Raw genomic sequence first — 25,982 nt, 5'->3', positions numbered from 1 at the left:
CTTTATGTTATTTAAAGAACTATTTTGCTTGTATAGTTTATTTTTAGGTAATAAAATAAAAGTTCAAAAAAGCACTTCCTAGTTCATGTTACTCTGTTAATGACTGTACCAATAAATGATATAATGCCTCTTTCTTTGAAAAATTAGTGCTTTAGCAGTTTTTTTAACATGTATGCACATCTGTGTATGTATACAGAACCAATCACTTTTCTTTCTGTTGTCTCCTGTTTTGAAATTATACAAGCATTCTCTGCTGCACAGGAATGGATATATATATTCTAAGGCCCGGTGCTGATAGCCCATTGTTCTGCAAGTGTATTAAATTCCCTCATTCTACCCTAAGAGGACAATTAAGTCGTCTTTCACTGTAGATAGCACTGTGCATAATTCACGCCTTTCTCCTGTAACTCTTTCTTCTGATACAAGACAAATTATCTTTCTGTATCCTACACAGATTTAAACTCTAGCAAATAAAAATAATGAAGTCACTGAATATTACCGATTGACTGTTCGTTTTCTCATCAAGATTAAAAGGCCACATTAAAATGTTTCATGGGCTTCTACTGAAATGCCTAAAATAAATTGCCCTTTCACACTGTTAAATGATTAATTTAGTTGGCCCGCAATCAGCTTTATATTTGAAGGTCAAGAATAAGCTTTGTGTAAGTAAAAAGATCTTTCAGTGTGAGATGTGAAAAAAGGTTGGACAGGAGTTTTAAATTATTGAAAAGACAATAGAGATGTATGCAAATGTATTCATATGTTCATATAAAGCTGAAATTCTGTCTATCAATGGCAGTTAATTCTAATGCTTGCTATTTACACAAGTCTCTTCCTTGATTCCAATATATTTTAGATTCTTTTCCTCCCTGACAATATGTGGTTTTCTCTGCCTACTGAATAAGAATATCTGATGCTTATTTTCATTATAAAGTTCCTTTTTATTGTCTTATACCTTTGTTTTTCACTGAAGCAGGACAAAACTTCTACTTTAATCAGACAAGAGCTTAAAAGTTGGTTTTAGGAATCCTAGATAAACTAAACTTTGCATTAAACTGTATATCATCTTGAGTCAAAGCCTGATGAGAAAAGAAGAATTTGAGTACCTTGTAATTGCGATGATAATTAGTTATTGGCATGTATTGTTATAAAAGCAGTAATTCTCTTGCACAGCCTGTATTTGGTAACTACAGTAGCTTGGCTGCTATTAGAAACTACAAACCGAAGGATGATGCAGAAAGAGAACAGTATTTGCACCAGGGACAGAGGAAATATGTTTTCAATACCAGATAAGAAGAACAGTAACAAAAGAAAATAAGCTCTTGAGTCAATTTTTCTAATGTCTGTTGTGGTTGTGGAAGCAGCTGCAGCATGAGAATGGGGCAAATAGAATCTGAAATGAAGAGGTAGAGAAGAAATTGCCAATTGCCTGCAGGGATGATGGAAACCATTGAGCCTGATTTCATACCATCTGGTCACTTTCTTTTTTTTTTTTTTTTTTTTTCTGATAGCTTTGGCAATAGGTAAGAAAAAGAATTGCAGATTGGGCTGCTCACATTATCCCTGGCTTTTGCACAGCTGCAAATGCTTCCTCACGAAGGAATACCATGATGTTACCAGCAGTAGTTAGTACTAGTGTTGGATGTGGAATGTTTCTAGACTCCATTGTATTGTCTTCAGAAAGCCTTCCAGGAGGAGTGGAAGGTAGGCTAGGGGCAGAGGGATGTTGGCAGTTCATGCTAGGCATGTTGGCTATGGCTTAGAAGAGCATCAAGGATCCCCCTTGGAAACCTCCAAGAAAACAGGGCTTATGCCTGCTTTGTCCTGAAACAGCAAGAGATGATTTAATATAAGCAAAGGCTACTGAGAGTTTTAATGTAATATGAAGGTTGTCAGGGTGCGGATAAATGTTATCTGTAAATGGATGTGTTTTATTAGCAGGTGGCCATAGTTCCAGTAGATGTGTACTTCTGTAGGCGTGACGTTGTCTTGTCAGAATCGCCTGGGTGGTGATACCTGTGTGCAAGGGATTAATTAGCATGGGTTCGGTGGCTTCCTGGTTCAATACTGAAATTGTCTGATATGTCTAAAAACTCTGAGCACTGCCTTGATCAAGCTGAGTCTCTTCTGGATGCCAGAACAGTAATTGCAGCACTTCTGCCATTTAACTGACAAGCTAATTTGCATGGTAATTATGTAATAGGGTATTTAAGACTGTCTCTTTGAAGCTGAGGTATTAGCTTTATTTATCTGCTTCTTTTTAGCATTGATGTTGTTATAGTGTTACTGAAACAACCAGTGTCTTTGGAAATCCAAGATGGCTGTTTTCTGAAATGGAGTGTGATGGGAAATCTAAGTTAGTAATCATGATGGGTGACTAGAGAAATAAACTGTATTGCATTTTTTTAAAAACCGTTTGATAAATTTTAACTTGCAGTAAAAATAAGCAATTTAAAACGTGATCAGTATGACAGAAGTGTTGTTTTTTTGCATCTGGGTGGCTAAAAATTTAACTTAGGCTTTGACATCTTGTTTTCGCATGTTAAAGTACTGCCTTCTGTGTCCCTGCAGTGTCAGCCCTTTATGTTTCTTTAGTAATTTAGATTTCAATGTTTGCATTTTTTAATTCATTCTCTGTTTCTTCGTTCTTAAATGCCTCATCAGATTTCTGTTTAAGATATTTGCACTTCTAAAAACACGTGTACAGAGTGTTCATTTGTTTGTTGCTTTAGTACAGCTGGTGTGTGCTGCCAGTAAGCTGAGCAAAATGGATGAGTGGGATTTTAAATCAAGTACTTAAATAAGACGGAGTGACACGAAGGAAGAAGACTTAACTCGCCACCCACACTCAAGGCCATATCCTGTGTGACTCACAAGAGCAGACTCAGCAATGACAAAATATTAAGGTGAAGCTTCACATAGGTGAAGCAGACAGGATTTAGTTAAAATAGCATGCGTTTAAGAAGTTTTTTATTTAGCATCAGAAAGGAAAACTAAGCCAATGTGGGTTTACTTTAAGAAGACAAAAATATAGCAGAAACTTTAGCTGAGGTGAAATCAGTTGGGTGGTACTTGACTGTCTTGTTCTCTTATACAGCAGTGTAAGTGGAGATAAAGAAATGCTTGTGCTGCAGGTAGGGCCCAAATCAATGTTCTACTTTTGTACTTTGAGACAGTCACTCACTGTTGTGACAAATGTTTTCTTAAGTTATTTGCTTGAGTGGTCTGGTAACGGAGCTGCTATGTTAAAAGCTTTCTTCAACCTCTTGAAACTTGTTTTCCTTCAGGGCCTTCAGTTGAAGCTTTTACTTGAGAATCTCAACTTCCAAGCCATTTTCTTTTTTAGGAAAATGAGCATAAACTTTAAAATGTGAACTCCTAAGATCGTAATTTGGAAACCAGGGAACAGTTCAGTGGCTGTTGAAGTGAAGCAGTATTACACTTCTTTGTCAGACCACGGAAATTTATTTTGTATTTAAATTGATTTCCCAGTAGAGTAGGTGTAATGCACCTCAGCAGCACTGTAAGCATACCAGTGCACCTCAGCTGCGTGTGCCCCACCACCGCCTCTCCTATGTGCTGCTGCTCTGCGTTCGCTCCAGCAGAACTGCTCTTACTGTCAGGTGGTAAAGGATTGAAAGAGAACTGATGGAGCTGGAATGGAGAAGGAATTATTTTCAAACAAAAGATCAGACTGATGATAGCCATCTCCTTTACTCTGAACAAATTCTGATTCCACTGTTCTGGCCTTATACACCAAAGAAGAGGAAGTGTGCAACTGGGCAGCTTTGACAAGGATATTAATGTTGTTGTCAATGATTGTTTATAAAATAAAAGCAAAGACAAAGCTCCCATGAAGTTGGAATTACAGCACCATCTGTAGCACGCTGTGCACCAGCCCAGTACCATGCACTGCTCTGCCATGCTGAGTGACACAGTAAGTTTAATTGTATGCACACATAGTGGAAAAAGACTAATGCAGTTGTAACCTTGCACATTAAGATAATTGGGTGCAACTTCTGTTCAGACTTGTGCTGGCTAACAAAAGGCTGAATCACTCTGTTGTAGATAATATAGATAAGAAGAAACAAGTATTTGTCATAGGGTGTTATTGTCGGCCCTTGGGCAAGTGTTTTCAGTTTGTATTTGCATTTTTTATGGAGTTGGGTGGAGAGAGTAGCTTCATACTGAGTGTGCTGTCACTGAGCTAAGTTAAGGTCCTTTATTCCCTTTGAGGGTATTACAAAGTCACGGGCTTGTCAGGAGATGGAAACTTCTGTAGCAGCTGTGGAAGCATGCACCAGTGCTTACTGCTGCTAGGCATCAACTTGAATGTGTCCCACTGAGGATTACCGTGCAAATGCTTCATACTTTGCAGAACTAGATAGTAATGCTAACCACTAATGAGCAATGATACTGCATTGTACTTAAAAATTAATTTATCTAAAACCTTTTTTTTTTTTTAAATGTGAGGTGATGGTTTTCATGTTGAAAGAATGCTCAAGTATTGGGAATTAATTGTTGGTTAATACTTATTCTATTTGAATGAAGTCATCCAAAGTATGAAAGTTGGTGTTCCTACTGTAAATCCTCAGTTGCTATTACAGAGAGAATTCCTGGGTGTTAAATGTGTGTCAGACTTGGAGCTGCCATTTAGGAGGTGCCTCATACTGAAAATTTGAGTCCCTTGTGTTTGTATGTATGTGGAACTGATACGTAGTATTTTCTATCGATTATTGTTAGGTAGAAGCAACTGTGGACAACACTTGTTGCTGTTAGAAGATGGAGAACAACGTAACTACTATCTCTCGTGAAGAGCTTGAAGAACTAAGAGAAGCGTTCAATAAGATAGGTATGTTTTGACTAAGACAATCATAAGGTTGCCAGTAGCACTGCAGAGCCATGTATGCTTTTGCTGAAGAAATCTTTATGGATCAGTTTTTGATAGCGCTGTTTGTTTTTTTTCCCCAACAATGACTAAGAAAATAGAAACGCTTATTTTAAAACTTCTTTTCAATGAAACTGTATGTTTGTTCACATCTTTGAATTTCAGCAATTAAATCACAGAAATTAATTGAACTTTTCATGCTGAACAGTTGCAATGTTTCTGCTATTGTATTTGCAGTATTGTAGGTCTCAAAATTCAGTTATTGGAACTTGTTAAATCTGAAGAAAACTTTGCTTTGATAAAACTCTTAAATATTCTCATCCTTATTATTGATGTGGGTAACTGACTCAGTTTCTGCTTGCCTTGCATTCTTTCAAATAGTAATTTCTCTTCTAGTTTGGATGTAATTTGATGTTTTAAGTTAACTAAAATAAATAAAACAATAGTTGTCTTAGCAACAGCCAAAATCAGTGTCAGCACCTCCAAAATGTACTTGGAGAGAAAATAATCCTACTTTAAACAAGTGAAAAGCTTATTGTAGGGCTAAGGCATGGGAATCACTTGATTAAAAACTGTGAAACAGCTTAAGCCAAAAAGTCTTTGGTATTAGATCTCTCCAGTTCAGGAAAGAGACTACTAGCAAGCTCTGTATTAGAAATGTGTAACTTTGTGAGTAGTGTGGAAAACATAAAATGGGTATTATTCTGTTTCTGTAAACGCAGGTGTCAGGAGGTATCCACTAAAGCATGAGGAAGTTTAAAACAAGAAGCAGTGACTTTTACTCATGACAAATAATAAAACTGTGAACAGACACTGACACTGTTTTTGAAGGCAAAAATGTCTAGAAATGCTGAAGGAGTAAGATGATGTCCTCTGAAGATAATTTATGAATTTGTCATAAACATAATCATCCTGATGCAATGTGTAGCTCAGGATAGCTATAGCCTCCAGGAGCTGGAAGGACAGACCGAAGGAATACCTTTGTGTACATCTGTCAGTATAGGGACACCCGTTTGGGTAGGTGGCTGCTCACTGGGGGTGCTGGACAGCTTGTTTCACACCATCTGCACTCTACTTGCTAAAAACCATTTCTTTCCTTACCCTAATATATGCTTTCTGTAAAACATAATAAATATAATGTAGCCTTTCTTTCATCTTTTCATTTCAGTATCTTTGTGAATGAATTGCTTGTAGCAGCATTGGTAAGCTGAAAGAAAATGGATGTATTTATGTCTCTGCTTGTCACCATGCAAATTATCTCAGTAAAAGATGAACTCAGAGAACTAACATGGCCAGTAAACTGAGTGAGATGGGAGCATGTCTTCTGCTCTTTAGACCACACCTGTTATTGTATGTGTTGTTATGTGCCTGATGGGTAAGCCAGACAGTGGATGGATTAGTACGTGCAAACAAAGCTTCACTGTTCAGTGGTTTGTGAACTGTGGGTTGTATCCAGAATAAAAAATGTCATTATTACCTTTTTTTTTTTAAACCTTTTGTTAGCACTGCTTTCTTATGAAGCAATGAAGAAGCTAGTTTGGATTGCATGGAAATTAGTGAATAAGAGTTAGCTATGGCTAACTATGGCTATGAGATCAAAGCATAGTTCTCTACTTGCCCTTCTTTAATGGGCTATATATTCATTCACTCTGGTATTACTGGCTGAGTTCTGATCTCAGAAAAAAAATGAAAGGCATATCTACTAGTGAATCCAAAAAACAAAGGTGGAAGCCCAGATTTATTAGAAAAGTGGCCAGTTTACCTTCAGTCTGTTTCTGACTCCTGTTACTCATGACACTCTCTTCAGTTACTTAGATCACTTGGGGATATGCTGTTAATTCACATTTTTGAGAACTTTGATGTGTTGATGAGACTGAAAATTGTTAAGCATGAAAACAATGGACATTATGTCCAGCACGAGTTAAGCTGGTTATGATTTCTTATACTTTACTGAACTTAAGTCAATGGACAATTGCTGTGCATAAAGGTACTTTCCATTGAGTAGACCTTGAAATACAGGTGCAATTATTTTAATAGGCGTGCTTAAACTCTGCTTTTATAGGTACATGTTTACAGATAAGTGTGTTTAAAAAAAAAAAAAAAAAAAAAAAAAACCAACAACAAAAAAACTTAAAATGTGTTTATTTATGCAATACGTTAGACAAGAATATTTTAGGTCTTTTAAATGGTGCTTTATTGTATTAAGCATTCAACAGCTTTCTGTACTCAGATTGGCCTAAGATCAGAGAATTTGTGTTACTCACAACCGAAGAGCAGAAGTTGCACTGAATTTGTTTTTTTATGTGATGTGGCCATTCCCTTTCTTGTACAACTGTGGAGCTGCACCATGTCTTGCTGAAAAAAGCATTCTGATTCTGTCTGTACGTGGACGTTATTGCTGTGATTTCAGGAGCCCACCGTAAGCAAAGGAAGCAGCACAGATTGCTTCCAACAGAGCCAGTCAATAGATTAAGCAAGGTCACCTTTAATAAATAAATACAGATCATCCTGGATTTATTCTTCACCATTAAGCCTTATCACATCAAAAGTTTTCAAGACAAAATCTCTGTCAGGTATTAGGATAAGAAACAAAGTTTAGACTCATGTAGAGTTTTTGTGAGTGTTTTAACAAACATTTGCATCAGATCTGAATTTGCTAATTGCAGATAAAATAATACTGACAGAACATAATAATTGATCTTTCTTTAAGATTTTCTTGAGAACTTTGTTAGTCTTAAAGAAAAAGCTTAAATGTTGCTATCTATTGATTTGCTATTTTGTCATCTCTATGCTTTTGGATTGTAAGATAGTTCCTGAGAAAACACAGAGCAAGATGTCACATCTCCCATCTGGTTGTATGTAATCCGCAAGTATTCCTTCATGCTTATGTGTGTATGTGATGAGGTCACAGGAAGAAATATTATTTTCCTACAGCCGTATTTCTTGCACTTTATTTCTTTTCAACAGTTATTCTACTAGATTTTAATAAAACCAGCTTGTGTTTTCACTTTGCAGATATTGACAACAGTGGATATGTGAGTGACTATGAGCTTCAAGACCTGTTTAAAGAAGCAAGCCTACCTTTGCCTGGTTACAAAGTCCGGGAGATCATAGAAAAGATTTTTGCAGTAACAGATAGCAACAAAGATGGGAAAATAAACTTTGAAGAATTTGTCTCTGTAAGACGTTCCTTTTGGACTTTCTTTAGTTCAGTTTTTTGGTCTTTAGAAAATGAATATGAACTAATTATTAAGCTACTTTTAAAGGAATATAATGTGATATTCTTTAATGTGCATGGTGTGCTTAAAAATCTACATGTGATATGCATCTACAGTGTATTAAGGGATGTGTGAGCTGGATACAGGAAAGTCTCCTTCAGTAGCTCTCTCCAACTTTGCAGAAAGTGCCCTTTAAGAGAACTGCTGTTAATATCATAACAAATATAATGTTTAGGTTGAAATACAAAGGTAATGTTATGCTGCTCTGCCATCAGCTCCTTTAAATACCCAACTGCTGGTTCTTTCTACAGTGCATCCTGTAATCATAGTGCTATGTCAGATGTTACTTTGTCTGTCTAATATGATGGGAGTCTCTGTACCATCTAAAAATATATTTTCTTAATATCAGTTTCAGTTTCCTTAAAAGCTAGGGACTGGACTACAGATTTAAGAAACTCTTGGTCGTCTGTTGCCCTGGTAATAGAGTCACAGTACTTTAAGAGAACCAAAAACTTTTGAAGCTGTTGGTTTGTGTTTGGTGATGGCTAGCTTTTGTTTTGTATTTATAGTATTGCTGCTAATTGCAGGAGGTTGCTTATTTAACTAGCTACTGTTTCCTTACAAGATTCTGATTTGCACTGGTTCATAGGTGAGGTACAATTATTTGATCCAAGTTTTGAACTGTATCTGTAACATAGTTATATATAACAGAATTATATCTCTTACCTGAACTTCACTATCAGTTCTGAGATCTCTACAGCACAAATTCAGGATGAATCACTATATCTAATGTGGTTTATGTTGTAGGCCCTTGGAAAAAATCAGTCCACTTGCTTGAGGGCATGTGTACTTACTTGTGGTGTTGAAACTTTTTTACTGTAAAGCTTATAGTGAAGCAAGTAGAAGAAATATGCTCTAGTTGAAAATGTGTTTTCAGGAGTTACTGTAAGTAACAGAGGTAGGCAGGTCCTTTACTGATTCTTGAGGACTTAATTTCAAACAGTTACTTAAGTATTAAATCATGAATTATCAGTCACAAAATGCTCTCTTTCTTATTCCAGTTAATTCAGGAATTGAAAAGTAAAGATGTTAGCAAGTCTTACAGAAAGTCAATAAACAAGAAGGTGGGTATTACAGCACTTGGAGGAACATCAGCAATATCTACTGAGGGGACACAGCATTCTTATTCAGGTAACAAATTTAGACTCCTTTTCAGTTTTAGTGGAGAGAAATTGACTCATCTAGAGTGCAGTTCATCTGACCTAGTCTAGATTATGATAAGATGAACTGTACTCTAGAATTTCATGTCTGAGGAATGTGATGAGGTTCAACAAGAGCAAGTGTAGGGTCTTGCACCTGGGGAGGAAGAGCTGTGTGCATCAGTACAGGTTAGGTGCTGACCTGCTGGAGGGAAGCTCTGCTGAAAAGGACCTGCTGTGAATTTTCTTGCTTTCCTTGAGAAAATCACCAGTTGTTCAGAGGGTGCAGTAAGGCAAAGATAAGTGTGTTACGGCCATTTTCCTTTCCATGTCTGGCTCCTATGAAGCTAAGGAGCTTTACTGCAGATGAACCTCTTTAATCTAAATCTGGTGTTAAGTGGTACTTGTTCATGGAAATGAAAATAACTTGTTTCACTGATATTTTTCTTTTCAGAGGAAGAAAAAGTTGCATTTGTTAATTGGATAAATAAAGCTCTACAAGATGACCCAGACTGTAAGCACATTCTCCCCATGAACCCATCAGATGGTAGCCTTTTTAAATCCCTTGCAGATGGCATTCTTCTTTGGTGAGTGTGAGACTTCATGAAAGAGAAGAAACTATTCTCGAAGGTTAAGTGCTGAGCACAGTGATATGAATTGAAAACCCCTGGCAGGCTTTAACATCAGGACTTGGCTAATAAATATTTTAACCAGTGTGTAGGATGGGGAAAAATCTGTTTGCCTGTAGAAATTTTGTTTCTTCTACATTTTCATGTGACTCAATGCATATATTACAGAAGTTTTTTTTCCTCTTCTGATCAATAATCATAAATGCCAGATATGTAGAGGTTGTTTATAAGGGAGATAATTACGCAGTTTGCTTATTCATTAGATGATATAATTACAAGTCTTTACAACTTGAAATATAAAGTTACTAGATGTACTAAATCATAGGACGGGAGGAATAGAAATCTCAGTTAAATCTGTTGCAAAGAGTGCATGGCTTATCTTTCAGCTCTACTCTGCTGTGATTTTGTATTTAGTGAGTAATAGTTCTTAGCACGATGGTAACAAGGCAGTAGATCATCATGGATACAGAATGTTATAGGAATGCAGTCCCGAAGAATTACTTAGTACAAATATTTTCTCTGGAGACCATTTAACTCTGAGTAGTTTACAGTTACAATCTCTCACTATCTCTATTTGATAACAGGGGTGTGGTCTGTTAGTATAAAATCGCTCGAATTTCTTTAAGTAGTATTATGTAGGAGTTTTCTATATAAATGTACAATTATTTAAGGAGAAAGGCTTAGGTGTCATGGTTGTCTTTTTATTTTTAATCTTCTCAGACATTAACATTTGAAACTAGCTGTAAATATTTCATAAGCAATAGTGAAATATCTGTGAAATGAAAAAAATGAATAAACTGACTTTTCTTTCTTAGCAAAATGATTAACTTTTCACAACCAGATACAATTGATGAAAGGGCTATTAATAAGAAGAAACTAACTCCTTTCACTATTTCTGTAAGTAAATCTACTGCTTGAGTCTTCTAATCTCTACTTAATTGAGGAAGATGTGTCAGCAAAAGTGATCTACAGAGACAGAATAAGCATACATAGTGTATCAGTGCACTGGGAAGGGGAAAAAAAGTAATATGGCAGCTGTCTTTTTCTCCTTAGAATTTTTCATCTGTCTCAATCATTGACTTTACTTTTAGTATCAAATGTTGAATTGCTGTGGTTTGTTTTTTTTTTAAATACAGTTTGCTCAATTACAATTTGAGATGCTTGAATAAACATCAGGCTGTGTAAGGGCCAAAAAGATGACTATGATGACAGCAATCTCCTTCATAGGACAAAATTCCATATTAACACATTTCTCCACAATATGAAGTCCCTGGTGTTTTGAACAGTATTTTCTAATTTGTATATGTGATTCTTTTGCACTATAAATAAGGCTTTGATTTGTGATTGATGCAGTGGAAGGTGATCCATAATTTTTCAGTGGATACACGTTAAGCAGTATGAATAATGTTTTCAATTATCTTTTGATGAGACATATCAGTCCATGAAAAATCTCTTGCTGTATAATGGTTACCATTGAACTAATCACTGCTATTTGTAGCTTCAGAAACTTTTAGAAAATTTTGTTTTAATATGAACAAATCTACTAAGGTTCACATCCTCATAAACGTATAAAATGTTGCTATTCCAAATAGGAAAACTTAAACCTGGCTCTGAACTCAGCATCTGCAATTGGCTGTACAGTGGTCAATATTGGATCACAAGATTTGCAAGAAGGAAAACCACACTTGGTATTGGGTCTCTTGTGGCAGATAATTAAAGTTGGTCTTTTTGCTGATATTGAGATCTCTAGAAATGAAGGTAAGAGTAATGCCAACTCTGGCAGTTCGTGGAGTTCTAAAATTAACTGCTTAGGAACCATGATGGCAGTGATTTCTTTCATACTTCTTTTCAGCTCTCATCGCTTTGCTAAATGAAGGGGAAGAACTAGATCAGTTAATGAAGCTTTCCCCAGAAGAGCTCTTGTTACGATGGGTGAACTACCATCTGACCAATGCAGGGTGGCAGAAAATCAGTAACTTCAGTCAAGACATTAGGGTATGTTGTTATCATTGATAATTTAATATAGTGGTATTAAAGCATGCCATGCATAGAAAACAGATGAGCCAGATCAGGAGTATTTAGAATATTAACCATCTGCTTTTTCTATATTTAATATAGAAAATTTAATATATATTAATCCTACGTTTTTTTTCAACGATGAAAGAACATTTCCATCTCATTCTGTTCAGTGGCTCGTACTGCATATTTTCACATCACAGCGCAAAGTGATCATTTCCAACAGGGCAGTATTCAGGACAGTTTCAGTGTTTCAAATTTTTTATTAGAACTACTTAGGACAATTTAGTTGCCTTTTTACTTGGCCATCTTTCTCTGCTCCTGGATTTGCAGACACCCGTAATTTCTTTCTTTTGTTCTTTTAAGGAAGAAGAGTATGACTTAAAAGCCTCTCTTGGTGCATATGTGCTAATGTTTATTGCATTTTGTACCTAGCATTTTTACAGAAGAATAGGAAGCAATTTATAGAAAGAAGAATTATTAGAGAGGTTTCTGAGGTAGCTTCTATTCCTTGATCCAAGGATTGAGCAGCCCCTTTCAATCACTGTTTTGCTGATGTTCCAATTTAATGACCCAAGACATACTGGTTCCTCGTGCTCATTTTCAGTCATTCTGTATGAAGTATGCAGAGTACATTAGTAAGTCCACTTCAAGAAACAGAGAAAAAAACTTTTAAAAATAAAGAAAATGAGCCAGATTCCCTGTGGTGGTAAGACACCTTTTCTGTTTGCTGAAGAAAAAATGAGATTAACTGCTAGTTAGTAGCTTTTTTTGGTGTTACTGAGAAGGCTAATATTAAAGCAAACTAGGGTTTTGTATGAAAACTGCTTAGAGATTAGAGATGTCATATGCTATGTCAGAAAAGTATTAAATACTTTCAAAACTACTAGGTTATTGGTTTTGCTGGTTTCTTTGTGGGGGGGAAAGAAGAGAAGAGTACTAAAAACTGAATTTGTCCCTAGATTAATCTTGAAAGAACCACTTGGTCTTATTTTTAATTCTTTTTACTTAGTCCATTCAGAAAGAAAAGTCTAAGAAAGTGTTGGTTTAAAAAGAAGTGTGAATGAATAAAACAACACAGAAAAAAATTCCAGGTTTTTTTTTGTTTCGTGTTTTTGTGGGTAACCTATATAAATTTGCATTCATTGTAGATCGCTAGTTCAGATCCAGCAGCATTAATGTAACTAGCACTGTCCAGAACAATCAGCTAACATTACTGTTCTTTTATCTGGCTTAACAAGTTCTATGCGTATAATAAAATGGTTCAAAATCCATATTCACTGTAATTAGAGTGGCATATTTCTGACTTGTGTGGCTTTTCAATCAAACTGTAATAGCAGCATATAGCAATGAAAAGCTATATATTTGCTCAATTTCTTAACATCATGCTTCTGTTGCAGGATTCCAGAGCATACTACCATCTGTTAAATCAGATTGCACCCAAAGGAGGTGACGCTGATGAAATGCATGTTAAAATTGATTTTTCAGGGTTTAATGTAAGTATCCTGAAATCTAAAAAACAATGAAATTTTGAGACTGTATATGTATCCAACATCCTAGCGACAAGGCTGTCTCAGAATCCCATTTGGCTTTTGTAAAGCATATGCAACCTCAGCGAGATTCCTCAATGCCATGGAAGATGAAAGGGGAAAAAAAAGCTCTAGTAAAGTTCCAGAGCACGGCTGAAACAAGATTACGCATCCTCCAGTCCAAATTTTTGAGCTGCTTTACTTATGTTAGTGTCCAGCTATATTATGGGGTTGGGTCCTCTGATGTGAACGTTACAATATCCTGCTTCTGTTCTGTTGGAATTAAAGCAAGGAAAAAAGGGTTTTTTAATCTTTCCTCAGGCTAAATAGTGTTCAGAGAGAACGTGCTAGTCTTTCCAATAAACAGCTTGGAAGTGAAGTGTTTCCTTGTGAGTTGTAAAGGAATAGAACTGCTGAAAAGCCTATCTAGATGTTGAAAACACTTTTCTTCAGGCTACTTAGTGATGCTGGTTGGAAAGTTTACTTGGAGAATGCATTCGATACAAAACTGAACTGACTGCCTACAATATATGTATAAACCTTAAATGAAACCTCATTATTTGCTGCAATAAGGAAAACTCAACTGAAAATTATGCGTGCAAAATTTTCCACTATAACTGAGTTTCAGTTGTTTCAAATTCCTTCAAGAAGAAAGATCGGTTTTACTTGTTACTTTAGTTTTATTTTTCATGAGGAGTGAGAAAGAATGGTGGGGTTTTGTTGCTCTTTTCCCCAGTAATTTTCTATAGTTTGTAGCTCATTACAGAAAAATGATTCTATAAACCATTATCAGTAACATGCATTTTTGTTCTACGTTAAAGTTATGGTTGAGTGTAACGGCTTTGAGTTACTGACTTTATTCCAATAGCAAATCAATTATTAATTTCCCTCTAAATATTAACTTCCTAGTGCTGTGAAGACAAGAGGCAAAAAGTATGTGCTACGCAGTTCTGAATTCTTAATTATTCTAGCTAGATTAATATTGAAGAAAAAACACATATAAGCAAATTATCTTTTCATACACCTTGCACATTACACCAACTGAAAAGATTTGGAGGGAAAATATTTGAAGGAAAACAAGGTGATGTTCTGAAAAGTCCAGAGTCTTTTAAAGAGGATTTTGGAGATCATCTGTAATTTACTATATTTGAGAATATAACTCTTAAGCAGAGATGATGAACCTATGGCTCTTGTTTCGGAATGCATGGCGAGGGAATCAACAGCTTGGAAACAAAAACATAATCTCTGGCTGCTGTGATTCATGAGGCATGCTGAGCAGTTAGCCACAAAAAGATAGAATGGAAGTGGAAGGAAAAGGGGAATTGTATCAGGCGGGAAGAGCTAGCTCAAACTGTGGAGGATCAAGACTTGCTAGACTGCAGATTTGGACTGTTACAACTTAATTTTTTTTCTTTTCTTTGTAGGATAAGAATGACTTGAGGAGGGCTGAATACATGCTCCAGCAGGCAGACAAATTGGGCTGCAGGCAGTTTGTAACTCCAGCTGATGTGGTTGCAGGCAACCCTAAACTCAATTTGGCTTTCGTTGCAAATCTCTTTAACACATATCCAGCCCTACACAAGCCTGACAATTCATCTTATGATCTCACTTTATTAGAAGGTACTCAACTTCCTAAGAATATAGAAGAGAACAATGTTAGTGATTTCTGCTTAAGTATCCCTTCTAAGCTGTGATGTAGGATCCCTGTGTGATGGTTGCTGTGTTAACACCAGCATATAGAGCTTTTTCATTAGCTTTCAATATAAGCCTGTAGTAGCAGTCCCCATAATTGCAAATATTGGAATGTGGAATTTTGAATTGCTTACATTAGCCTGACCAAAGGATATTTGTGAATAACCTCCTGTCATTCATTTGCACTAGCAAAACCTGTCCACTTATTCCCTTTCTGGGTTCTTCTTGCCATAATGTTTCTATTTTAGCTAATGAACAGGTTCTAGCTTTTACTAACTGATAAAGCTATTACTGTGTTATAGTCTTTCAAAATGCCTTCACAGATTTTGTTGCTATATGCACACATGTGGCACATGTAGTTGATTTCCTTTTAAAAGAGGAAACTTAAACAAAAAAAAAAATTCTGTACCAGTTACCTATATTGATCCTAGCGTATCACTAAGCTTGTACTTCAATTATACTGTTCAGAGCCCTAATGCTAGGGATAAAGGAATAATTGATAGTCTTCGGCTGTTACCCTTTTTGTGGACCAGCTAATCTGGGATAATAAACAGTCCTGCCAGTCTATTTCACAGTTGTTCACTGATCTCAAAGGAAAGGTGAGAATGAGGGTTGACGCACTTGGGAGAATCATCAACAATGTTAACACATTCCTCTGCACTGCCTACTCCTGCCTTCCTCATACTGTTCCTATCAGGTTTCCTTTCCATCTAGGTGAGTCCATCTTCCTTTGCTTCTCACTCTTTCATAAGTTGCTGCTCTGCTGCATCCCTGTTTCACAAACCTTGTGTCCCTCAGACCCCTCCTGTTGCAGACTTCCTGCTTTTCTTGTTTCATGGGTGCCAGCTGTTGTAGAAGTATCAAAGCACAGGAGGTAGTCTTCCAGCAATGATATCCGTAGTGCCTGCAGTCCCTGCTGTCCAGGACAAATCATTGAAGGAAAGCCCTGCTCTTCCTCTACTGCAGTTTTGTTCGAAACGTATGCTTTTGAAATTGTGTATGGGAGCTGTGTGAAGGTCGAGTATATTCAGTTCAGCTCCTCTGTTCTGAATATTAACTTGCAGCTGAGATTTAATGGGTCAAATTGATAAGAATTATCATTGGCATTTCAAAGAAACAGATGAACTACTTTCTGAACTTTGCTAAAGTACTTAGATAAGAGCCAAATTTCAGACAAAACCATTAGGAAAAGTCTTCATCACCTGCATGCCAGATTACCATTCTTTAATGGCCGGATTTAAGTTAAGGAATATTTTAGGGATGGATGATAACCATGCCATTGTTGTTATGTCTAAAGGCAAGTAGAAGACTTCTCTCTGCCCCTAAATAATTACTCCTTTGTTGTCATATAGAGCTCAATCATCAAAAGATAATGTTGTTCATGTGTTTTTCTGCTTGTTTGTTTTTCATAAAGTCCTGTGTTTTGACTAATGTTTTCTAAAAGTAGTTTTAGACAAAATATCAAACGTTCATTTCTTTATAGCTTCATCATAGATGGTCTATTGTAATCTGACTCATGATTTATAATGCTTTCCTGTTTTGCTTCATGAAATGCAGATTTGACCCCTCCTAATGTAGGTACTGTATTTAGTACTTTTCTGTACTCTGTGAAAGTATTTATTCTGCTGTTCTTTCAGTGTTTTTATTTCTAGTGTTTTAATAATTTCTGTCCTTTTATGTTGGTTGATTTTGATATTATTCTTTCTATTGTTTTAATATGCCGCAATAATTAGAAGGGAAAAAAACATAGGTCTAATATGATGCATTTAAAATGGGGACGAGGCTTGAACAAGTCAAATACCATGTAGTTCCTTCTGGGGAACTAACTTGTAGGGGCTTTCCTTAAACCAAGACTTAAAGCTGTAGACTTATATGTGAGTGAGTAGAGGAAAGCCTTGGAGTTCCTGAGTCAAGTCCCATCTTTGATGGTTCCACCTAAAAAGTATCACATGGCTGTTCTCTTGTGTTCAAGATGATAAACACTAGGCATAACCAGTAATCTAGGCTAAAAATGATTAAGAAGTCTGGTGATGTGCATTTGTACATAGAGCAAATATTCCTCAGATGAACTTTGAGGGGAAAGGGGAGGAGGGGGGGAGGGGAGAATATCTGATACTATGTGGGGTGGGAGGCGAAGGGAGTCCTTGGTAAATGCATGACTTTGGGGTGTTGCTATTGCTCTGGGGAAGTTCTCACTTGTAGGAAAGATAGCTGAATTTGGGCTCTAAGTTGCAGAAAACCTTCCCATTTTGGGGTGGGTGGGGAGGGAAATATATGGATATATGTCCTCCCATGTTTCATCCAGTGTGCCTGTACTCTGAGGTTGTTGCTTACTCCGCTGGCAGCCTTCAAGGCCTGCTCAGGCCAGCTGAACAGAGGGATCAAATTGTGTTGCTCTGTTACCTTTCAGAGAGAATCTCAGGCATTTGGAACGCTTTGGATCGTGACCGTCCCTATGATTCCTCACTCAGTTTCATAGTATAGTGATCTGAGAGAAAAAAGAGATGGCTATAAATATAAAGGATACTACCAAATTTGCTCCTCTCTCTTTTGTGTAGCTCTGTCCCCTTTCTGCAGTTTTCCTATGATTTTGGCTATCTGCTGCACCACTCAGCAGAAGATGTGCTCCTGGTAGGATCACAAGGTATATTTTGAATAAAAGAATGGAGAGAAAAAATTGGTCAGTTCTCAGCCATCTGGAAAACTTAAAAACATTTTGTTGCATGATGAAGACGTTTAAAGTTGGCATATTAAATATTTTTATATCGAGTTGCTGATAGACAAAATGGTGCTCTTACTCCTGCTTGCCTACTTTAGATTCTTTTGTCAGTGTTAAGCATGCATTGTAAAATCCTGAGTGCAGTTGCCAAGTATGTCTTTGTAGCTACACGTTTAGTAAGAGTTCATTAAGTAATCTGCTTGAATTATACTTTATCTTCTTTGATTTTATCTTTTCTACAGAAAAATTCTGATTTTTTTTTTTTTAATGCTTTTAAGAAAATGTAGTCCTTTATTGTCTTTTGAACTTTGTGGGAAGAATTGTGAAACAAAGCTGACTGTCTAAAGACTTCACAGAAGAGTATTTTTCTTTCAACATGTGATCATCAATTAATTTTTGTTAATTTTTACAAGTGAATCTCTGAAACAAAATTTTAGGCTGAACTCCATATGTATGATCTCATAATTTAGGAAGGAAGTACAGCAATAGAGTGAATATAATGTATTAAGTGGAAAGTAACTAATAATCTGGCTGACAGTTTTTTGTTTTTAATAAAATGAGTATTGTTGCAACATGTCAATTACAACTGAAATTTCTCACAGAAATATTTGAGTTCAAGCTATGTTTTGTTATATACACGTGTGTGTATATATGTAGCAGTCCAGGACTTTTTCTACAAAACAAAATACTTGGGTTAAAGTTACAACCTTTAATTGAAAATAGAGCTATGCCATCACATCAGTTTGGTAGGAAATAACAATAAGGAGGCTTTCTTTTTAATCTAATGATATGTTTGCTTTGCTTTTCTATTGTCAGCATGAATTGCAGAGCACAGTGAAACTCTTTTCGTACCACATAAACCTCATTAGACAAACTCAGTACCATTATACCATAAGGAGAGCAAAGCAAAGTACTCTTCAGATTTGCACGTTTCAGTTCAGTGAAATCTGTTGTATCGTTCTTTATAGAGAATTGAAATGAAATGTTCTTTGATGTAGGAGGAAATGGCTTTTGTAGCATTGATTCACAAACAATTGGTCACAGGTCCATTGTTAGGAAATGCTGAACATAGGAAATTAATGTATTAATGTAACCCTAATACAGAACACTAGTTAAGGGGCTCATAATTACAATACGCAAGAACAATCTAAGTCAGAAAAGAGAGTAGTTTTTCTACTGCATCTTTTGCATTTCTCAGAAGATGACTGCAGTGCACTCATAGAATCTATTCTATTGGAAAATGTCAATCACAGCTGAAACTTCCGGCTGCTCTGGCATTGCCAGTTAAAACTGCAAGAACAACTAGCCCCTGTGGCAGTGTAAACAGCATCACAAATGTTCCCACTGTAATGTTGTCCTGCTGAGTCTCCAGTGTTTAAAAAGTGAGAAGTTGAGGTCTGTCACTTTGGAAGATGTTCATAAATTAACACGGAAGATTTACGTGTAGAGAGAGTAGAGCTGTGGTTACTGGAGTTTGATGCAATTGCAATGTCAGTATTAGCCTTTAATGAAAAAGGCACTTCAAACTTGTAATGATACTGCTGAACACACTTTACACTGATTATCTTAGTTTCAGGAATTGTTTAGTTATTTGTCACCATCTGCTCCATAATATATTCATTATCTAAAATGAATCCAATCAACGATTCATTTCTGTATTTTATAAAACTACACTTATTAAAAAAAAAATAAAAAATAGTCTGATAGGGCTCTCTGTACTCTTTGCCCAGAATTGAGGGACTCTGAATTTGATAAGACTGAATGTGATAACTGCTGTATTGGCCAATAGAGATTATTATGAAAAGGATGAACTCATTTTTGAGGAAAAAAATGTCATATGGGAGCTGGAACTTGTATGCATCCGAGTCATTTAAATGTTGCTTACTGAAATGTTTTCTTTAAGTAATTTATACAGAATTGTATCTGTCACTGTAGGAGAAAGTAATGAAGAAAGAACATTCAGAAACTGGATGAATTCACTGGGTGTAAGCCCATATGTTAATCACTTATACAGGTAAGGCTTCTTCAGTAATGTTTTCTTCTCACCAGGAACATAATAATGTGTCTGTAAGTATAGTTATCTGTAAGAATACAGTAACAACATGAATTCAAGGAAGCTTTATTTCTACTGAAGGTGGTTTCCAAGCTTCTCTACAGTATGATAAGTCTGCAGAGCCACACTAAGTAGCACCTGATTCAGATATTATACTCATGATCAAGAAATAGATGCGCGCTGCTAGCATTTGTTGTTTCTGGTTCACAACTGCTATGAAGCAATGCGCTTTGTAGATGGCTTATAACAAAAAATGTCAGCTAATAGGTAGTTGAAAAGGTTTATTGGGAATGCGATTGAAGTTGGGAAGATGATACTTTTGCTAACTACCTTCTTTCACAAGAGGTGTATATTGGTTTAGATAAGCCTTTAGCAAAATAAACCTGTATGTGCAGATTAAGCATAAGTATTTAACATTTTGAAAAGCTATGAGGAAACATGAATAAATGAAGACTGTTTACCTAGGTGTTGTATACATGTGTACCTTATATAAACAACTACAGCTAGTAAAACTAACTTATTGCTTTACTTGCTTTGCTAAGATTTGTGGAAGTAATGAAATTGAATGTACAATTTAACTGAAATAGTGGCAGAGATGAAGCTACATGATTTAGACCGGTTTCTCCACAGGCTGACAAAATTTTAATTTTGGTGACTGGAATTTTTCTGCAACATAATACATACTTTCAGAAGTCTCATCCTTAATGAGTCTTAATAAGATTTTCATTTTGAGTATCAAATTTTGTACTTAAAAATATTGTTTTACTCTCATTTAGTGACCTCTCTGATGCTTTAATAATCTTCCAACTGTATGAAATGACTCGTGTGCCAGTTGATTGGACTCATGTCAACAAACGTCCTTATCCTCTACTTGGTGGTAATATGAAAAAGGTAGGTACACACTACAAATACAATTTGGTTTCACAGGCTCTTTTTTCATTATTTGTATTTATTTTTATTATTGCATTTATTTTTAGATTGAGAATTGCAATTATGCAGTAGAACTTGGGAAGACAAAAGCAAAATTCTCTCTGGTTGGTATTGCTGGACATGATCTAAATGAGGGCAATCCAACTTTGACTTTGGCTTTGATATGGCAGCTGATGAGAAGGTACGTTGGACATAATACGTGATGTATACGTGTGTGTGTGTATTTGCTGCTGTTTCTACATCAAAGGAAGTGAAGACAAATCTGCAGTTTGTCTAACAGGTGCACTGATGCACAGTGCATCTGACAGATGTATTCACTGTTGTGCAGCGTTATAATCAGATACAAATGTTTCCATAATCTGAATGAAATTTCACACTTGAATATAAAAACAAATACACTTGAATATATAAAAGTTATTTTAAAATTTTTGGAATCAAATAACCATTTAAAACTTTTACAAGTGCAAAAGTGACTTTAACTTTGAACATTAACAATGTTTTTAAACAGATTTTTTTGTTATTTTTTATTATTAACCTGTGAAATACAGGAGTTTGCATAAGTAGGAGTAAAATCTAAAACAATGAACAGAGTGTGATTATACAGTATATTTAAAATGGGCATTTTGGAGAGTCATCTCCAAGCATCCCTATTGTAAATCATAAAATCCCTATAATATGTCATAAAAATATACTTATAAACTTATATGTAATATATACTTATATGTAAAATATTATATATAAAAGTATATATACTTTTACATAATGTGTAATGATTGAAACAACAGCAGTGTGTGTTCATGTACACATCGATTTATACATTGACAATTGAAACCTTGCATACTAAAAAAGTGTTAGTAAAATTTCGTGTTTTTCAGCAAATATAAAAGTATGTAAAATATTGTATTTAAATTGTATTTATGTAAAATATTGTTAATTTCATGTATTTTTCTGGAAGCATGGAATAATTTAAATATTTGTGAAATCAAAAAAGAGATTATGTATGCTATAGGCATTAAAACAGGGAGAATTTAAGCCCTCGCAGCTGTAGTAATCTGTAAAATTAAAATCTTGCTAGTGCACTGACCACAGATATTAATTGATTTCAATAGAAATTATTTTATGGCATCTATTTTCCACAAGTTCATTTTCTTACATCTACTCTGGAATACTCAATGCTTTTTCTTTCTTGGGCTACCCCAAATCAGTTGTCAAAGTGACTGAATGCAAGGGAGCCATTTAAGCTTATAAAATAAGATTATTTCTAATGTGTTCAATAAGTATAGAATGAAATAACATCCCAGAGTTAATAATGTTCATTGTTATTTCATTCTTCTAAAAACTGAGAGCTTTCCAGAGCAAAGTAATTATGAAGAGAAATACTTGTTGCTGTGTTAAAGTAATATTCTACTATTGCTTGTAGCTTTAGTTCAGACTTATTTTCTTTATTCAAGGTATACTTTGAATGTGCTGTCAGACCTTGGAGAGGGTGAAAAAGTTAACGATGAAATTATTATTAAGTGGGTGAATCAGACACTTGCAAATGCAAATAAGAAAACTTCAATTACCAGTTTCAAGGTAATCAAATACATTTACCTTTCTTCTTTCCACCTATAATCATATCTGGGATTTTTAACCTAATTACTAGGAGTTTAGGTTACGGAGGGAAAATTCTGGGGTTTTGGCTTTAATAACAGCTGTTTGAAAGCAAGTCTGTGACAGAGCCACCAGGGGGAACCCAATATAACCAGCATCTTGTGTCTTGAATGGCATTGCTGATATGCCACAGGCCTGATATTGCCATTATTGGTCATTATCCAGAAATAATTCAAAATGCTACCTGGAGTTTTTCCCTGTCAGCAAATATGAACGAATTGATAACTGAAGCTTTCCTTTCACAGACTTAAAATGTTAAAAAGTGCTTAAAGTTGTTTTTTTTTTTTTTAAAAAAAAAAAAAAGTGTGTCAGGTGCATCATGCTGTGTGAGTCTCATTCATTAGAAATGCCAGTTACGTGATTGCACTCGCACACAAATGTAGCATTCATAGAGGGGTTTATTGTATGTACTGAAACACTTGTGTCAATGTGCTTTACAACAGAAACGTAAGAACCTAGCAAGTTAAATATTTAAAAGCTTCCCACGTTATGACATTGAATTAGGTAAGCATTAAGCAAAAGTTAATACCAAATTATTTTTATTCAACAGAAGACTGCATTTTTATTGTAGGAGGAAAAATTGGTATTGTTCTCCCTAAGAGGGATCGCTTCATCTCTTATTTCTAAGTTTGTTGTAGTAATGTTGATATAAATAAGTTGAAAATAAGATAAACTGTCCCAGTATCTTGAACTTGGTTTGCCAGTGCTGCTTATTTTTAAGGTAATTGAAAGGATGGTAGACTGTCTACTGATGGTAGACAGACAAGAAACTACTGGTTTAAGGAGACATTCTTCAGCATAATCGCTGTATTAGTGATTTTTGACAATGTTCATGCATACATTGTCTTTCCCAGTTTGAACTCTTATCCACATTTTAAGGTAACTACAGCAAACATTGTGTAGCAGAGAATTTGGAGCTCCCTGATACTTCTTGTGGACTGTGAAAGTGAAGTTTTATTGAATTAGCATTAGTTCAAACATGAAAAATTAAAAATGCTTTTTGGTTTTTTTGGGGAGGTGAATCATGAGTTCAATGTCTTCAAGTAGAGATTTTGCCTTTTAAAATTTTTTACTGTATCTGAATATATAATTAGTGTGGCTTTGTGGGACTTGGCTGAATTTGAAATCGTAACTCTGGTGGTGAAGGCTGCCATGCCATATGCCTTCTGTGCTGAACTGTGAAGAAGTGGTGCCTGACTCACTGGGACAGTTTTCTGATTGTCGGTTCAACATCATCTTGTAGTAGGCCGTTTCTCTGCCACGACATTTGGGAAGAAATAATTGCAGTAAATCCTTTTTCTGTTTTAAAAATTGAGAAAAACATGTCCATGTTTTAAAGACTAAACAAATTCCTCATACTAGCTCAGAATACCATCTGAGATGCAAAAATGATTGAGTGGATCATAAACTACAGCAGAAAATAATTGTATTATGAGAAAAAGAAGAAAGTGAGACTAGTCAGACTAGTCAGAGAATGCAAAAACCTATTTGTTGTCTTTAAAATCTGCTCCTTGGACTTCTTTTTAAGTTCCCTTTTGTCCTTAGGGGAGGGGGAAATTTCTTTGATTTAGTCAATTTATACCTTTTATACGGTATAAATTATTGTGCATTACGGACATTGTGATTTTGATGTGCTAAAACCTCTAGACCTCTTGAAGAGGCAAGGTCTCTTTCATTGTGAAAACAAAATAATAAAAGCTAATACATTTCTAATGCTAATCTTTTGAGTCTCTTTTCTTTCAGGACAAATCAATTAGCACTAGTTTACCTGTCCTAGATTTGATAGATGCAATTGCACCAAAAGCAGTTCGCCAAGAAATGGTCAAGAGAGAAGATCTTTCTTATCAAGACAAATTGAATAATGCCAAGTAAGTTTTAAATGAATAGTTTTTATTTTCATAAAGTGCAGAAATGCATGAATTCATGGCTTATTTAATGACTTATCAATTTCACAGAGAGGAATTACACTAATGTTAATTGATCTGTTTCAGAGAATGTTGTTTTGAATTCTAATATTCAAGAGCTATTTTGCAGCTGTTAAGTCTGCTAGAGCATTTGAGTTCACTCCAGTGCAATTAACTTAATACAGCCTGCTATAATCCCTAAGTTTCTAAGAAACATAAATGTTATGAGAACCAATAGCAAAATGGCTACCAATATAGTTGTTAATACATTTTTTTTCTTCACAATCATGTTCATTTTCACCCGGTGCTGATTTAACAGGCATATCCTGATTTTAAAATCTGTTGTTGCTATGAATCTTGGCATGTTAGTAGATGCTAGTTAAATAATATGTATTTTCTCTAACTTTCAAGGTATGCCATTTCAGTTGCTCGAAAAATTGGTGCTCGTATATATGCTCTCCCAGATGATCTGGTTGAAGTGAAGCCAAAAATGGTGATGACAGTGTTTGCATGTTTGATGGGAAGAGGACTGAACAAAATAAAATAATGAAGAGATTTAACACAACTTCCTGTGATGTTTAAGCATGACAAATGCTTCACAGCTTACGGAATTTCAAAACTTAGTACAAAATGAGAAATTGTATGTACAAATATATTAATTACATCCTGATGTGTTTTTATGAAATTGAATGAAATTTTAATACACTGATTATTTATGGTTGCTACTATTTTCAGAATGTTCATTATAAAATATCTAATTTGTTCTGCTTTGAAAACAAACCAACTCAACTGCATCAATCAAGCTCTGGTTTATTTACCATGTAACCACCTGTATCATTTTACCTTTCATGTTTTTTGAGCACCTATTGAGAAACTTTTTTGGTGGCTGTTAGTTAAAATTAGTCACACCTGTATCAAGATGCACTCCAGTCCCCATTACATTACCCTGAACTTCATAATTTATCATCCTTGCCTTATTCTTTAAGAGTTTAAATCCTGCTGAAACCTGAGTCTTGTCATTGATTTAAGTCAGAGCAAGTGAAGGCCTATGATATATCTGGAAGCTAAAGAATATTCATAAAGCTGATGAAACTTTTTGTGAGAATCATCTTTAAGTGTAGTAGCTTTGCTATTGAGCAAGAACTTCTATGGTCTGTGTCCTGAGGAAAAAAGCATAGTAAGCAGAAATGTAATAATGTTGTTAGATCTGCATAATTGTTACCTTTTTCAGTTGAACTACACAAGATTTTTTTTAATTTCATAAAATATTGTGAACAATAAAAGCCTGGCCTGTCCAGTTTGGGGGTTCACCTAAATGAATTGCATTTCCTTACAGATTGTTCCTTTGATTTTTACTGGAGTATATGGCATATATAGAGAGGATTTGTATAGGGTATGTTGTCTAGGTGAGATCAAGTCCATAAGTATTTTCATACTGATCTTAAGCAAATGTTTGTACCTTTCTATGCAGCCATAATTTTACACCAAAGATTTCTAATTTTTACCGGAATTTGAACAGTAAAAAACACAAAACTAAATACAAATGGACTTT

The 25,982-nt window shown here is 35.4% G+C and overlaps 1 protein-coding gene across 2 annotated transcripts in view; it reads left to right on the top strand.

Annotated features, from left to right (window-relative positions):
- The window catches only part of PLS1 (plastin 1), a 38,500-nt gene extending 12,754 nt beyond the window's left edge, over window positions 1–25,746 (top strand). For both annotated transcript variants that reach the window (XM_042820734.1, XM_042820735.1), the window contains 15 exons: window positions 4,744–4,852; window positions 7,904–8,067; window positions 9,168–9,297; window positions 9,760–9,892; window positions 10,750–10,831; window positions 11,527–11,692; window positions 11,787–11,929; window positions 13,351–13,446; window positions 14,904–15,099; window positions 19,826–19,904; window positions 20,720–20,834; window positions 20,921–21,054; window positions 22,325–22,448; window positions 24,270–24,394; window positions 24,842–25,746. In XM_042820734.1, the coding sequence (XP_042676668.1) occupies window positions 4,783–4,852; window positions 7,904–8,067; window positions 9,168–9,297; window positions 9,760–9,892; window positions 10,750–10,831; window positions 11,527–11,692; window positions 11,787–11,929; window positions 13,351–13,446; window positions 14,904–15,099; window positions 19,826–19,904; window positions 20,720–20,834; window positions 20,921–21,054; window positions 22,325–22,448; window positions 24,270–24,394; window positions 24,842–24,977 (1,893 nt within the window). In that variant the 5' untranslated portion in view covers window positions 4,744–4,782 and the 3' untranslated portion in view covers window positions 24,978–25,746. The remainder of the gene's footprint in view (window positions 1–4,743; window positions 4,853–7,903; window positions 8,068–9,167; window positions 9,298–9,759; window positions 9,893–10,749; window positions 10,832–11,526; window positions 11,693–11,786; window positions 11,930–13,350; window positions 13,447–14,903; window positions 15,100–19,825; window positions 19,905–20,719; window positions 20,835–20,920; window positions 21,055–22,324; window positions 22,449–24,269; window positions 24,395–24,841) is intronic.
- The last annotated feature ends 236 nt before the right edge of the window (window positions 25,747–25,982 follow it).

The sequence above is a fragment of the Centrocercus urophasianus genome, unplaced genomic scaffold (genome assembly GCF_019232065.1).
Source record: "Centrocercus urophasianus isolate 14NV4802_14NV808 unplaced genomic scaffold, USGS_Curo_1.0 seq_19, whole genome shotgun sequence".
Taxonomy (NCBI): domain Eukaryota; kingdom Metazoa; phylum Chordata; class Aves; order Galliformes; family Phasianidae; genus Centrocercus; species Centrocercus urophasianus.
The sequence above is the reverse complement of the archived record's forward strand: the minus strand, read 5'-3'. Positions and strand labels throughout refer to the sequence as shown.